This window comes from Nyctibius grandis, chromosome 14 (genome assembly GCF_013368605.1).
Source record: "Nyctibius grandis isolate bNycGra1 chromosome 14, bNycGra1.pri, whole genome shotgun sequence".
NCBI classification, from domain to species: domain Eukaryota; kingdom Metazoa; phylum Chordata; class Aves; order Nyctibiiformes; family Nyctibiidae; genus Nyctibius; species Nyctibius grandis.
This window is the reverse complement of record NC_090671.1, coordinates 1,722,105-1,737,405: the sequence shown is the minus strand read 5'-3', so window position 1 is coordinate 1,737,405 and position 15,301 is coordinate 1,722,105. Positions and strand designations below refer to the sequence as shown.

Genomic DNA, 15,301 nt, shown 5'->3' with positions numbered 1-15,301 from the left:
GGCGGAGCTGTTACTACCCTGGTCGCCCAGCGCTGTTTTTGCTCATTTATCGCTTGCTAAATTCATGTTAATAAAATTTCTTATGATTAATATAGATTGGCTTTCCCGATTTATCACGAGCGTCTATAACACAGGCAGGCATCGCTGATGTCTCCTCCCGGGTTGGGGCCGTGCGTTTCCCCTCCTGGAAGTTCCCCCATAAAGTATCCTGCGACCTGGACCTGCCGGCGCTGCTGCAGAGGTACAGCTACACAGAGAACGACCCCGAATACAACCAACACTCCCACGTGGTGCTGCTGGAGCTGGTGACAGACAGGTGAGAAGGCAAAGCCAGCCCCAAGCACCCCTCTGAAAAGCAGCTTGGCTGGCAGAGCGGCTCCTTCCCCCCGCAGGGAAGGGGGACAGTTGTGTGTCCAGCCCGTGGCCAAGTGCTTTGGATGCTTATTGCCCTCCAGTTTCCACCATGAGCAGTGGGTCATGAGAACTCCCACGGGTCCAGATTGTGCCGTAAATCTGGGCGCGCCCACCGCAATAAAGCCCTCGCGACCGGTTCCCCAGTGAAGGGAATTTATTCGAGCAACAGATACAGATTGTTTTAGGTTGCTGGTGCTGAACACGCTGTCTGCAGAGCACGCTGAGGTACCTATGGACAAATATACGTTGCAGGATGGCTCTGTAGCGCTGTTAATGGGATCCCAAACACCAGCTCGATTTCTGAGTTTCCCGGGGAAGCACCTGGTATAACCAAGTGTACGAGTCCTACCCAAAGGCGTCCCTGTGGGTGGGGAAGAGAGGTTCAGCCCGGCGACTGCTCCCGGAGTCCGCAGCGATGGCTCCCTGACTTCTCAGCGATGGCATCTTCCCCCACCCTGCCTCTTTCTTAAGGGTTTTTTAGACTATTTTCTGTGTTTAGGTGGAGCTTGAGTGACTCCAGTCATACAGACCTTGATTTTTGATTGGTGCGAAATTCTCTCGCTTTGATTTAAAGGTGCAGACTAAGAAACATTCGGAGAGCGTGCTCAGGGGGTAGAGGGAGGCGGGCAACTTTTGGGATGGAGGTGTGTTTTGGTATTATAATGAGATTATAATAAGCAAAGTTCATCCACAGGACACGATTTCGCCACAATCGCAGGCTCAGCTGAGTGCGCAGGGGCTGCTCCGCACGCCCAGGGAGCGTTTCCCCCCAGCCAAGGGCTCCTCGCCTGCCTGCGATGGCACAGCCAGAAGTCGGCTGGTAGCTGAGCCGTGGCAAAGCTGCTGAGGGACCGTCTCCCCGGCCTTCCTCCCCGTGCAGGCTCAGCGGGACAGGCAGAGAGACCGGGTTCTCCGAGGGAACGCGCCTTCACGATGCACAAAGCCCAGGTGACGAGGTCCCACGGGGCAGGGCAGGCGGCTGCTCACTGAACGCTGTGTTTCTGCGTTAGTGTCACAAGAATTTATTTGCGGGGGACGAGGATGCGGCGCAAGGAGTGGGGACACGCTCTGCCTCTCGCTCTTGGATAGCGGGGGGGGACGGGGACCAGCCCGTCACCCAGGAGCGAGAGGCAGGGTCCGGCCTTGCCCGTGGGCTCTACCGAGAGCAGCTTTGGCAGCTGGCCTCTGGGAGCTCCCTGACGGGCCTCCTCTGCGCAGTCCCTGCCGCCTCGGCAGCTCGGCTGCCTGCGGGCGGTGGGAGCGGTTAGAGGGCAGGAAGAAGAGGGAAGCTCCCCAGCCCCTTCCTCCGGGGTCCTACTCACCCTGCGTCCTGCCCGCCGGCCTCCCCGCCACACTGGGGGCTGACCCGAGGCCGCGGCTGGGTCTGCGGGATGAGCTGGGGAAGAGAAGAGGGGGTGAAACTTCCCCCCGCGCTCAGCTCCACTCACACCCCTCGGCATCTGCCCTGGGCGGCCGTCACCGCTGAGCTGGAGGCGGTGGGACGGTGGCACAAGGGCCACAGCGGGGCCCATGTAAAGGAGCTGGGAACCAGCCCTGGGCATCAAGTGGGAGCACCCGGTTCAGCTGCACATGCACCCCTCTCCCCCGTGGCACCCAGCTCGCCCTGGCGCGGGTGCAGCCTCACCTTCAGCACACCCTGCTCAGCAGCCGCCTTCACCTTGGCCAGCGCAGACCCGAGCCGCGCGTTCTGCTCCGCCAGCACGCTGATCCGGATGCTGTTGGCCTGCAGCTGCTTCTCCATCTCCTCTGTCAAGCTCCCGGTACCTGCAGACAGAACACGACGTCCTGGCGGCACGAGCGGGAGCTCAGCCTGCCGCTGCCTGCCTGCTCGGAGGGGTTGGCAGCTGCCCTCCTGCCTCCCGAGCGGGGCGGTTGCCAGCTGGACAGGAGCCTGCCCCAACCAGGGCACACTAGCAGTGCCCGGGAGCTCGGGGTAGAGCACCAGGAGCCTCTCCCGCTCCTTCAGCTCCCGCGCCAGCTCCTGCAGCCTGGAGACGTTCGCCCGCAGCTCCGAGACGGACTGCTCCAGGCTCAGCTTCTCCCGCTGCAGCGTGTCCAGCAGCTCCTGTACGGCACAGCAGAGAGGCCGTGAGGGTTGCAAACCGCTCTCCCAAAGCTCGGGACGGTAGAGTCTGGGGGAGGCCCACGGGAGTACTCAGACCCCCCAGGGAAAGCTCCCTCCCTTTCCTTCTGTGATAAGGATGTCCCATGCAAGGGGACAGTGACAACGTGCGGGGTCTCGGCTGTAAGGTCCCTGTGTGAGTTGGACACACTGACCTGCTGCGCCCGGAGCTGCTGCCCGCTCCGCTCCCGGCTCTCCTCCAGCTGCTCTGCCAGCCTGGCCTTGTCCTCCTCGGCCGCTCCCAGGCTGGCTTGCAGCTCCTCGCGCTCCTGGTCCAGGCTGTCGAGGTGCTGCAGCAGGACCCTCTGCTTGGCCTGCAGGGACTGGACGGGGCAGGGGAGCCTGCGTGGGGCTGCTGCTGCACCCGCTCTGCACCGCCCTTACGCCGGGCAGCAGCACCCACGAGCTCAGCCCGCTCCCACAGCACGCTGCGGGGTGCAGAGCAGGGCAGAGCGGGCCCGGCCGTACCTCCTCGTGCCTCAGCACGCTCTCCACCTTGGCCTTCTCCTTCTCCAGCTGGGTGGTGGTGGTGCTCAGCTCCTGGCCCAGGCTCTCCTGCTGGCTGCTGAGCAGCTGCACCTTCTCCTCCAGCTCCAGCACCCGGCTCCTGGCCACCATCGTGCTCATCTCCTCCAGCAAGGTGGTCTTGCTCACCTCTGGGGAGACACAGCACCTTTGGCCCACGCTCGGCAGGAGAGGGGAGAAGCTCCCAGCTAAGGTGCTTTGAAGGGGCCCCCACACCCTGTGCAGGCCCTGGCGAGGGGGGAGGCAGGGCTGACAGGAGGGCTGCGACCCCCCTGAACCTCCACCAGCACCAGCACGAGCCCACTCTGGTGCTGGGTGATGTTTGGGCACCGCAACGAAGGAGGCTGGTCCTCCCCCGCGTTCCCACCAGCGCTATACCCGACCGCTTCTGGGGGAGCCGGGAGTTACGTGCGTGTAAAACGCTCGTGAGAGCGGAGCGGGGCTGGGGGAGAGAAGTGGCAGCTGGGTGAGCCCCGGGGGTCCTTACCCAGCTCCTGCACAGCAGCCTGCTTCGCAGCCAGCTCTTCCTTTAAGGCGCAGAATCGCTCTTCCAGCAGAGCAGCTCCTAAAGCAGCACAAAAACTCTACTCGTTAAACAGCTCCTCAAAGAAACTAAACCAAGGAGGCAGCAAAAGCATTTTTCATCCACCACATCGTGCTGTGCTTCAGCACGGGGGAGGCAGCGAGAGGACGTGGGCAACCAGCTCCCGCTGTCTGGGGTTAGTCTCACAGCGGGGAACGGCCCCAAAACCGGGGCAAAAGCCCCGCTCGTGGTAGTGGGACCAAGATTTGAGCACAGCCTCCGTGCTTCTGCTGCCAACACCCATGGGCCTGGGAGGGGGTGCTGGGAACAGCGCTGTACCTCTCCGTAGGTCGTCCTTGTCCCGCTCCAGCCTGGCTACAGCCTCTAAATGCTCCTTGTTCTTCACGTGCAGGTTCCGCTCAGCCTCCTCCCTCTGCTGCGCTCGAGCCTCCTTCTGCGCCTGAAGCAGCCGGGAGAAGTCCTCAACCTGTTTGCGCAGCTCCTCCTTCTGTTTCTGCGACTCTTCCAGCTCAGCCTTGAGCGGCTTGACCTGCTGCAGCAGCATCTGGAGGTGTTGGCTGATGCGGGAGAGGTCCTTGCCCTGCTCCGAGGCCCAGCAGCTCACGTCCGTTGCAGAGAGGGTCACTGTCGCTGTGGTCTCCTCCACCCTCTCCTGGAACTTGCTGAGAGCCGAGGGGATGTTCTGGCTCTGGCAGATGCTGGTGATGGCTTTGCCGATGTCACGGAGGCCGGCCTGGGCACTGGTGCAGGTGTCGCAGGGTCCCAGAGATGACCCAGCCGTCTGCGTGGCGATGCTGCGGCTGCTCTCGGCCGTGCTGCAGGCAGCCCTGGGCAGGGAGCTGCCCGAGGCGTCGCTGTCTGGTGCACGGGCACTTGGTGACGGGCACAGAGGAGTGGACTTGGCAGCTTCTGTGGATTCTCTTAACTCCAAAACATCAGGCAAGCTGTGTTTCGGGTGCTGCTTCTTGGGTTTCCTCGCGTGGGGAGCGGACGGCACTGTGGGCATCTCCTTCGTGCCAGCCTTCTTCTGGTGGAGAGAGCACAGAACAAAACCAGGGCTCAGGTGAAACAGAGTCGGCTGCAACTGATCCATAAGAGCCCAAACACAGCGGCGTGAAGCACGGGCACAGGACATCGGTGCAGCCAAGGGGTAACGAGGGCAGCGAGCCCTTCTCTTGGGAGAAGTGCCCAGAGCCCAGAGGAGGACGGCTACCGAGCGCTTGGGTTCCCTGATCACAGTGCTCCATCGCAGCCAAAGCCCATGGCTAACAGGCCAAATGAATTTGCTTCCCAGTCCTTGACCCAGGGCACAGGGGAATTGAAGTTTTACAAGCTGCCAGGCAGTTTTTCAGCCACTGCTGCTTCAGGGGATGTGGAAGACCCTCAGCCTGCAAAGAGCTGTGCTTTACTTGGGGAGCATAAGATTTGCTTGGGAACACTGCACTGAGAATAGTTTTTGCTTGCTTCTAAGATAAAGGAGCCGAGACCAGTTCCCAGGGCTTTTTCAGGCCTGAAAGAAGTAAACATGTGTTGAAGGTCAGTTCTGAACACAGAGCTGAAAACAGGGAATGTTTCAGGTTGTTGATGTTTTGAGCCCAGGACACTGTGGGCTCTTCCCAGGATGGGTGATGAGTGCTCAGCGTGTGAATGTTGATGTTATCTTGAACTGCCTAGTCCGGCTCCTGCATTGTAGCAGTTAAATAGGGTAGTAGCATAACAATAAAAGGCCTTAGGCCTTTCGGCTTCAGGCCCTTGCATCCTCGATCTCAGAGTCTGTGCCTTCCTTGCCGCCCGCCGCAAATGGCGCCCGAACAAGGTTGAAGATTAACGAAGAAGCGGCGGCGACTCTGATCGAACGATTGCCAGGGGCTAGCACGCGCCAGGACCGGAGAGTCCCCAGGACCGGAGAGTCCCCAGGATCGGAGAATCCCCAGGACCGGAGAGTGAGTCCCCAGGACCGGAGAGTGAGTCCCCAGGACCGGAGAGTCCCCAGAATCAGTGAGTTCCGCGATCGCAATAAACATGGGACAGGCTAGTTCCCAAGAGCATAAGCTCTACACTGAGGTATTACAGCGTATATTACGCGAACAGGGCTATAAGGTCCAATTAGCGAAATTGGTGCAGTTATTAGTATGGATCAAAGACAACTGTACCTGGTTCCCTGTATCAGGGACTTACGATGCAAAGATTTGGGCAAAAGTGGGAGTAGAAATACAAAAACGGAACACGTTGCAGTCTGATATTCTAAAGGATTTAGGAGCAACGTGGAGGGTTGTTTTTACAGCACTCTCTGCACTCCAGCCTGCAGAGGAGTATTTGCAATCTCTGGCATCCCCTCCTGTTAACACCTTAGTGGATGTGAAGGAGCAACAGGAGCCTGTATATGAAACAGTCTCCGGAGAATCAGACGATCCTTACGATCTTGATTTCACAGATCCAGACATACAGTCCAAGTTATACCCACCATTAACATCGGTAAAAGAAACGGCTGCAGCCGGCCCTTTGGCGCGGGGGGTCTCGCAGCCGGCAGCAGCAGCGGCAGCAGCTACGGGCAGAGCACAGTTAACACCAACAGCTCCTCCGTATCCTGCGTCTGCCGAGCCACCTATTGGCTTTGCTGAAAAGGCACCAGAGTCTCGTGTAACGAAATACAAAACGCTGGCAGAAAAATGTAGAGAAGAAGCTGCTCGTAAAGGAGATTTTGCCACGCTGACGGCGATGCCGGTACTCTACCGTCCAAATCATTCTCCTGAGTATCGCTACCTTAGTTATGAAATGATTAAGGAAGTACGGGCTGCGGTGAGAGACTATGGTTTGCACAGTAACTATACTTCAAATTTAGTAAGAGTCATTGGGGAATCCTATACTATGACTCCACATGATTGGAAGTCACTTTTACGGATGATTTTAACACCTGCACAGTATTCAGTGTGGCTGGCAGAGTACCAGGAGGCTGCTTCTGCAGACACTTTGGAAAATAGGCAAGAATATTTGGGAATTCATCAGTGTGAGACACCAGAGGTACAGGCACGGCTACCTCGGCAGCGTTTACAGCAGGTCTCTGCATTGGCTTTAAAGTGCCTGAAACGCGTTCCGGAGGCAGGGAAACGCCAGCCCTCTTTTGCGGCAGTCAGGCAAGGAGCTCAAGAACCCTATGTTACATTTATTGATCGTTTACAAACAGCACTGAGCAGGCAGATTGATGATGAAAATACAGTAGAAACGCTGTTATTACAATTGGCTTATGAAAATGCAAATGCAGATTGTCAGAGAATTTTAGGCCCTCTAAAAACCTCTTACAAAAGTACAGCAGAATTTATTAAAGCCTGTCAGAACGTGGGTTCTGAGGAGCATAAAGCTACTTTACTTGCAAGTGCCTTGGCTCAGCAACTCGTTGTGGGACGAGCAGAAATGAAATGTTTTGAGTGTAATCAAATGGGACATATTAGAAAGAACTGCCCAAAGCTGACAGTAAAGAAAAAAGATGAGCAGAAAGGATCAAACAGACCTAGAACACCCAGAGGATTATGTCCTAAGTGTGAAAAGGGCTATCATTGGAGCAATCAGTGTCGATCAAGGTTTGATAAGGATGGAAATCCCATGCAGGGAAACTGGAGGAGGGGCGCGAGGCCCGATGCCCCCCAACACAACAGGGTCTGTTGTGCACATGCACAGTGCGAGAATCCGATAAACAGACAGTCTCAGCACTCGTTGCCAGCACAGCCGGCAGCGCCGGGTTGGATCTGGCCTCAGCCACCGATACAGAATTGAATGATAAAAGGACTAAGATCATAGATACCAATGTATATGGGCCTCTCCCTTCGGGACTGGTAGGATTAATTTTTGGTCGTTCTTCTGTGGGAAAGCAAAATGTATTTGTCATACCAGGAGTTATTGATTCAGATTTTATGGGCCAAATTAAAATCATGTTGTGGACATCAGAACCACCTTGTTTTATACCTAAAGGTCAGTGTGTGGCGCAGTTGCTATTGATACCATATACTGTGCCGGCGGCGAACCCACATCCACGTGGCACAGGAGGATTTGGCAGTACTAACACACCACAGGTGTTGTGGAATCAAAAGGTAACTAATGATCGGCCTGTGCTCACAATAAAAATTGATGGACGGTTATTCACAGGTCTGTTAGATACCGGAGCAGACGTGTCCATCATCAGCAAAAATGACTGGCCGTCAGATTGGCCTCTTAAACAAGTCGCTGCTGCTGTGAATGGAGTAGGAGGGTTGCAAATTCCATTGCAAAGTGCACATACTCTGTGTGTGGTGGGCCCTGAAGGAAAAACAGCAGCCTTAGTTCCTTTTGTTCTTTCTGTTCCTTTTACATTGTGGGGACGTGATCTTTTAGCTCAGTGGGGTATTGTATTGTCAGCTATGATGGCGCATTTAACCCAAGGGTCACTGATCTCTTACCCTGGCTCAAACTGACTTGGCTAACAACAAAACCAGTTTGGGTAAATCAGTGGCCCCTTAACGGGGAGAAACAAAAACGGGCAGAGGAATTAGTAAATGAACAATTAAGGGCTGGACATATCGTACCCTCAACTAGTCCTTGGAATACCCCTATATTTGTGATACCAAAGAAATCTGGCAAATGGCGATTACTGCAGGATCTTAGAGCTGTCAATGCAGTAGTGCAGCCTATGGGAGCTTACAGCCAGGCACACCCAGGCCAGCAATGATCCCTTCTCACTGGCAGTTATATATAATTGATTGGAAGGACTGCTTTTTTACTATACCTCTCCATCCTGACCATCAGCCACATTTTGCTTTCTCTGTACCTTCGATTAATAATCAGGCACCTATGAAAAGGTACCAACGGACGGTTCTCCCACAGGGCATGATGAACAGTCCCACAATTTGGCAGTTAGTGGTCTCTGCTGCAATAGAGCCGACTCGAAGTGTTTTTAAACAGTCTCTGATTTACCATTATATGGATGACATTCTCATTGCAGCTTTGACACAGAACTGATGAAAACTGTAAATCATCTAAAAGACTCTTTACAACAATTTGGGCTTCATATTTCCCCAGAAAAAATACAAAGAGAACCGCCCTGGAAGTATTTGGGATGGCTACTGTTTACCAGAACCTTATGACCACAAAAACTTCGTCTGGTAAACAATATCTCTACATTAAATGATTTGCAGCAACTATTAGGGACAATTAATTGGATTCGTCCTGTGCTGGGTATTTCTACTGAAGAGTTAAGTACCCTGTTTAACACCTTGAAGGGGGATTCAGATTTAACTTCGCCTCGAATCCTTTCTGACAAAGCAAAACAGGAATTGGCATTGGTAATTCAAAAACTTACAACTTCCCAAGCAGGACGTATAATCTCACATTTGCCACTTCTATTTTTTGTGATTCACACGAAATTCCAGCCTTATGGGCTATTTGCTCAATTGACAGAATCACAGCAATTAGTGACCCTGGAATGGATTTTCTTATCACACACCTTTACAAAAACAATTACGACCCCTTTGGAGATGGTCATTATGGTGATTCAGAAAGGACGGTTCAGGATACAGCAGCTGACAGGTCGAGACCCTGACATTATTTACCTACCCTTTCATAAGGAAACGCACATTACTCTGATGAGGGACAGCCTTGAATTTCAGGCTGCTCTGGCTGATTATTTGAATGATATCCAATTTACTTTGCCACAGAATAAAATCTTGCAAGCCTTGCCTTACCTTCCCTCTGTTTACAAACACAGAGAGTGATGGTGCCTCACCCTATACCAAATGCAAAAACGGTTTTTACAGACGGCTCAGGTAAAACAAAGAAGGCCGTAGTGGCCTGGAAAGAAAAGGCACAATGGCAACACACATCAGTACTGTGGAAGCGTCCACTCAGATTGTTGAATTGTCTGCAATACATTTAGCTCTGACATTGTTTGCAAGCGAACCTATTAATATTGTATCAGATTCACTATATGCTGTTGGCGCTATTAACCGCTTAGAAGCTGCATTTATCAAAGAAATTAGCAATCAAGAGCTGTATAAACTTTTCCTTGCTATTGCAACTCTGCTTCAGCAACAACAGCATCCTTGCTTTATTGTTCATATTAGGTCTCACACTCGCTTGCCAGGACCTCTGGTAGAAGGGAATGCAGTAGCTGATAAGTACACTGTTTTGCCCATAACATCATCCTCCCTTACTCAACGATTTCAACATGCACAATTATCTCACTCCTTTTTCCATCAAAATGCTCGCAGTTTACAGAAAGAATTTGCTCTGACAAAAACGCAGGCTCGTGATATTATTCGGGCATGTAACGATTGTCAACTATATAATACTGCAACTTATCATGATGGTGTAAATGTCAGGGGACTGAAGGCTAATGAAATTTGGCAAACAGATGTTACACATTATCCACCTTTCGGCAGGCAAAAGTATGTTCACGTTACTGTGGATACCTTTTCTGGTTATGTTGTTGCTTCTGCAGCTACAGGGGAACGGACTCAGGATGTTAAGAAACATTGGACAAGGTGCTTTGCACTTATGGGCCTCCCTAAACAAATAAAAACAGACAATGGACCTGCCTATGTATCTCAAGCAGCGGCCTTATTCCTACAACAGTGGGGTGTGTCTCACGTTACAGGTATCCCGCACGCCCCCACCGGACAAGCCATAATTGAACGGACACATCAAAACTTGAAACACATGTTGCAAAAACAAAAACGGGCGAGTGTAGCCACAGCTCCTCAAGAACAATTAGATATGGCTGTGTTCACTTTAAACTTTCTAAATCGGTCATCATGTCGATTAGATACCACGGCAGTGGAACGACATTTTCAGGGTAAAGTTCCCTTTACACAAAATCCTAAGGTTTGGTATAAAGATCTGCCAGGCCCAACTGATTGGCGTGGATCAGTAGAATTGTTGACATGGGGGAGGGGATATGCTTGTGTTTTACTCCCAACAGGTCCTCGTTGGCTACCTGCGAGATGCGTGAAGCCATACCATGAGCTGGAGAAACCACAACCAGAACCCGGTACCAGAAATGCAGACGCTGAAAGCACAGGGACCACGCAAGCGACGTAGAACAGTCAACCCGACACCGGGCATTACTTGGGGAATGCTGAAATGACTGGATGAGCACGCAAGTAGCATGCTGCGAGGGGTCTTGGGTGGTCTCTGGTGGTCGTGGTCCCCCCATAGTTGTGCTGTCTGCTGTGTGACCTCGCTTCCACGCAAGCGTGGTTAAGGCCTTTCTGTTGACACATGCAGGTGGCTCTGAGGAGAAGATACTCTTTTGGTTCTCACAGCAGTTATCTCTTCCAGAATGTGTGAATCAAGTAAATTTGGACACTACAGGGATGTTGTTCACACTCTTGTTTATCTTTGGCCCTTCTTTGTAATTAGTGATGCTACAGCATTATTGTATAGATATCTATGTTTATTCCTTTTTCTACATGTATTTATTGTGTGCCTCTGTAGATTACTCTGCTCTACACTCCACAAGCCAAATGTGCACGTCCAGCTTTGCACTCCCCAGGAGAAGCGGTCTCATGAGCGAGGGGGTGGAATGTGGGAATATAGCGGAAGATTGGCGAGGAGGATTGTGGGCACGCTCGGGTGGCTTGCACCTGGGATGTCGAGGAACACGTATCTCGTGCTACTGACTTGTTTAGTCTTGTGTGCTGGACAAGTAGAGCATCTGCATTCGGATGGCGTGGGCCTGTGGTGAGGCTCAGGGGCACCTGATGGTTTATGCCTGGGATTCCTGCCCTGCTGTGGGGGGATCGGGGCGTGACGGAGGGCTGCCGCCTGCCAGAGATCCCTGGTGTGCAGGCGAGGGCGGCGGGCCCGGAGTCTCTCTCGCTCTCTCTCTAGCAGGAACTGAACTCCGCGGTGCCTGCGTCCCTGCTTGTGTGCCTTTGCCCCGAGTGCTGCTTCAGAGATCTCTCGGTTTGCAAGTTCTTCACTTTACCTGGTCTGCAATCAGAGGACTCTGAAAAGCTGAAGCCCACATCATGACCACCCTTGTCATCGAATAAACAAAAAAGGGGGAAATGTGGAAGACCCTCAGCCTGCAAAGAGCTGTGCTTTACTTGGGGAGCATAAGATTTGCTTGGGAACACTGCACTGAGAATAGTTTTTGCTTGCTTCTAAGATAAAGGAGCCGAGACCAGTTCACAGGGCTTTTTGAGGCATGAAAGAAGTAAACATGTGTTGAAGGTCAGTTCTGAACACAGAGCTGAAAACAGGGAATGGTTGTTGATGTTTTGAGCCCAGGACACTGTGGGCTCTTCCCAGGATGGGTGATGAGTGCTCAGCGTGTGAATGTTGATGTTATCTTGAACTGCCTAGTCTGGCTCCTGCATTGTAGCAGTTAAATAGGGTAGTAGCATAACAATAAAAGGCCTTAGGCCTTTCGGCTTCAGGCCCTTGCATCCTCGATCTCAGAGCCTGTGCCTTCCTTGCCGCCCGCCGCAAGGGGAGCTGTGGTTTCACGAGGGGAAGCCGCAGCACTGACACCTGCTCCCCGGCTCCCCTTCTGACCGACCCTTCTTTCACGCCTCCTGCGCTGCCTCCTGCTTACGCCAGAGGCATTATTGTGAGGCTGGGAGGGGGACAGCGTGGGACAGATGTGTCCTGTCTGACACACGGGTCAGCACTCGGAGGGTCGTGAGCCAGGAGCACATGTGGCATGGCCACCGCATGTGCCACGGGGTGTCCTGGAGAAGGACCGTGAGCTCAGCACGGTCCCAATCCCAGGGGTGAGGCAAGGGCCGTTTCCGTGACCCCGCACTCAGCTCATGGGCTGTCAGGGCCCCCAAATGTCTCACCTCAGCCAGGAGCTGCTGGTAGGAGGCTCCCAGTTTCAGCATGCTGCTCCAGTACCTCGTCACCGTCAGCCCCGCAGACATGCAGGGCCCCACCGCCTGCGCCGGGGGGACGGCTCGCTCGCTCAGCACGTTCTCTGCGTAGCCCGTGAAGCTCTGAAGCAGCAGCAGCAGCCTTTTTTCCACAGAAACGAAACACAGCTTAGAGCAACGGAGTATTTGTCATGGGGCGAGGGCCCGTGGCGTTTAACAGCGCAGCGGGCCTGAGGGGCCAGTGGCGAGGCGAGGGAGCTTGTCCCCATCCCCTGCACAGAGGCAGTCTGGCAAAGGAGGGTGGGTATCAGTGCTCCGTGATCCCCCCCCAGCCTGAATGACTGCACGGAGCAGGATTTGGTGGGATGAAAATGCTCCCGCAGCTGCCGGGACGCAGGCTGCGCACGCTGCTCGCAGCTACCGCTTCCGAGAGGCTGCAGTGAAGCTGTCCCGAAAGATTTGGGGCTGCCGCTCTCAAACCCTAATTGTTCGGGCCAACAGCCCCGTGGGAATGGCTCATCTTTTAAAAGGGAGTTGTATTTATTTCACCCAGATTGAGAAAGGCCCTTTGGCCTCCCTGCTCTGTAGGGGCAGCTGTGTCTGAGTGTTTCCAAGGTTTCAGAGGGCAATTCAAGGAGCCTGCCTTCATGTGCCCAGGTGCCCTCAGCTCCCAGGCACAGCAGTGGCTTGCTCTGCTCCTTTGTGGCCAGCATTTGTGCTGGTAGCTCTGAGCAGGGAAAGGAGTTGGGTTTTAAAACTCAGCGTAGAGCTGCCAGAGCACGAGGCCGAGGTGCTGGCGCACTGCTCGTGGTGGAAACTGGAGGGCAATAAGCATCCAAAGCACTTGGCCACGGGCTGGACACACAACTGTCCCCCTTCCCTGCGGGGGGAAGGAGCCGCTCTGCCAGCCAAGCTGCTTTTCAGAGGGGTGCTTGGGGCTGGCTTTGCCTTCTCACCTGTCTGTCACCAGCTCCAGCAGCATCACGTGCGAGTACTGGTTGTATTCGGGGTCGTTCTCTGTGTAGCTGTACCTCTGCAGCAGCGCCGGCAGGTCCAGGTCGCAGGATACTTTATGGGGGAACTTCCAGGAGGGGAAACGCACGGCCCCAACCCGGGACGAGACATCGGCGATGGCTGCCTGCAGGTCCCCCAGGTCGGCCCGCAGGCTCTGCATGCAGCCGGGGTCGCCCAGGAGGTGCGCCATGCTGCTGAGGGGAGGGGGGACCAGGCCTGGGAGGTGGCACTAGGCCTGGGGGGGTGGCACCAGGCCTGGGGGGGGACGGACTGCAGGCTGCGACAGGGCCACCATGCCCGGGACGCAGGGACAGCCGTACAGGGGACAGGTCGCTGAGGGGGAACCAGCACAGTGGCCCCTGGGGGACCCCAGGAGGGCCGGGCGGGTCCCGGGGTGAGGAGGCGCCGAGCCGAGGCTGTGCGGGGTCGCGGCGACAGGAGCCAAACGGCCAGTGCCGACGGCCGCTGCTCTGGCAACCGCCAGGCCACGCTCCCGGAGGCCCCGCCCCCCCGCAATGGTACGCTCCCTCTGCTCCCCTCCGCGTGGCGCGCTAATGGCACTTCCCACCGCGCATGCGCTCTGCCCCTCCCCGCCCCGAGCGCAGCCCGCCGCCGGGGCCGGCCGTTCCTCCGCGCATGCGCAGCGCGCAACATTTCCTACTCCGTGTTTTAAGGGGAAGTTGATCCTTCTGGCAGGAAAATAAAGGAAATGTTTCTACAAAACAGCGCATGCAACAAGCCCAAACTGAACTCCAAGGGATTCTAAAGGACTTGCCTATGGAAGGAGTCCTGAACTCATATAGTCCGTGCAATCACTAGGATAAGCACCACATCAGTCAATACACAACCAAACATAATTAAACCAAACCAAGTAAAATATAACTTTGAGTTTCACACATAACTCTGAGTTTGGGTAATTTCTGGAAACGTCTGTGATCTGTGTCTTGCTTTTCCCTTTCCCTTCATCTACCGTGTCTTTGAATCGGAGGGAGCAAAGCTGCGTGCAGCGTGGCCGTACTGTGGGTTTGAAATAGAGGAGAACAGTGTGTTCTCTTTTGTCCTGTGTTGTTTTTCTAAACTGTCCTGAATCTCTCTTTGCCTTTTCAACGACTGCTGACTCTTGAGCTCGTATTGTTATGAAGCAATGCCCAGTGGCTCCCAGCCTTCATTCTTTAATGACAGTAGCCCGCCTGGAGCCAGCACATGTATATGGAACGCATGTTTTTCTTCCTTGTGCCTGACTACAGTAGTTGATGTTGAACTTCACACTCTCTGTTTCTGTTTTCCTAAAGAAAGAATGCATCACCAGCTTTTATAATACCTCTTTTACAGGTAAAGAAGTAAACACGGGCAGTGGTGAATTAGTTAATGCTCTGAGACTAAACTGCAAAGGTCTCAGGCCGTCTGAAGTTTGGAATTTTGCGAGAACCTGAGCTTAGTGCAAGAGAAACACCATCGGGAGTGGATCTGCTCTGTTATCTTCTCTCTATGACAGTGTTGGTTTACTCTCTCTCAAAGAAGCTGACCTGTGGATTTTGTTGTTTGTGGTCCTTTGTATTGCTGATGGCCTTCCTCGTGGGTGTTCTGGCTCACCTCCTGCTCCTGGCGCTTTCCACTTTTGTCCCTTCCCTGTTACTCTGTTCCCTGTGACTGTGTCTCAGCAGGGCTGATGCCGAGGGGCCTGTAGTGTCCAGCGGCTGTTATTTCCCACAGCACCTCTGTTCATGGTTTTAAAATCTCTGTCTGTGCCGGAGCTGCTGTTATTCTGTCACTATCTGCTCGGTTAAAGTCTACTCAAGGAATTACAGTTGTAGGTTG

The 15,301-nt window shown here is 54.0% G+C and overlaps 1 protein-coding gene across 4 annotated transcripts; it reads right to left on the bottom strand.

Moving 5' to 3' along the window:
* Positions 1–580: 580 nt before the first annotated feature.
* LOC137670018 (coiled-coil domain-containing protein 157-like) lies at positions 581–13,952 on the bottom strand. Of its 4 annotated transcripts, none has more exons than XM_068412577.1 (9): positions 13,426–13,952; positions 12,440–12,611; positions 3,945–4,653; positions 3,570–3,647; positions 3,026–3,213; positions 2,713–2,880; positions 2,060–2,500; positions 1,737–1,810; positions 581–1,415 (listed from the first exon to the last, which is right to left on the bottom strand). In XM_068412577.1, the coding sequence occupies exons 1-9, from the start codon at positions 13,671–13,673 to the stop codon at positions 1,343–1,345; spliced, it is 2,151 nt and encodes a 716-aa protein (XP_068268678.1). In that variant the 5' UTR covers positions 13,674–13,952; the 3' UTR covers positions 581–1,342. The 4 variants fall into 4 exon arrangements, with proteins under 4 accessions (XP_068268678.1, XP_068268676.1, XP_068268677.1 ...); XM_068412575.1 differs by having other exon boundaries at positions 1,333–1,659; XM_068412576.1 differs by having other exon boundaries at positions 1,333–1,659; positions 3,945–4,650.
* Positions 13,953–15,301: the final 1,349 nt, after the last annotated feature.

Bases quoted from the DNA above. Each gene is read 5' to 3' on its own strand.
- LOC137670018 (XM_068412575.1), bottom strand. From the start codon at position 13,673: ATGGCGCACCTCCTGGGCGACCCCGGCTGCATGCAGAGCCTGCGGGCC. The intron at 12,612-13,425 runs GTGAGAAGGCAA...TGTGGAAAAAAG, and splicing joins CTGGAGCTGGTGACAGACAG to GCTGCTGCTGCTGCTTCAGA. The intron at 2,881-3,025 runs GTACGGCCGGGC...TGCCCCGTCCAG, and splicing joins GCGTGCTGAGGCACGAGGAG to TCCCTGCAGGCCAAGCAGAG.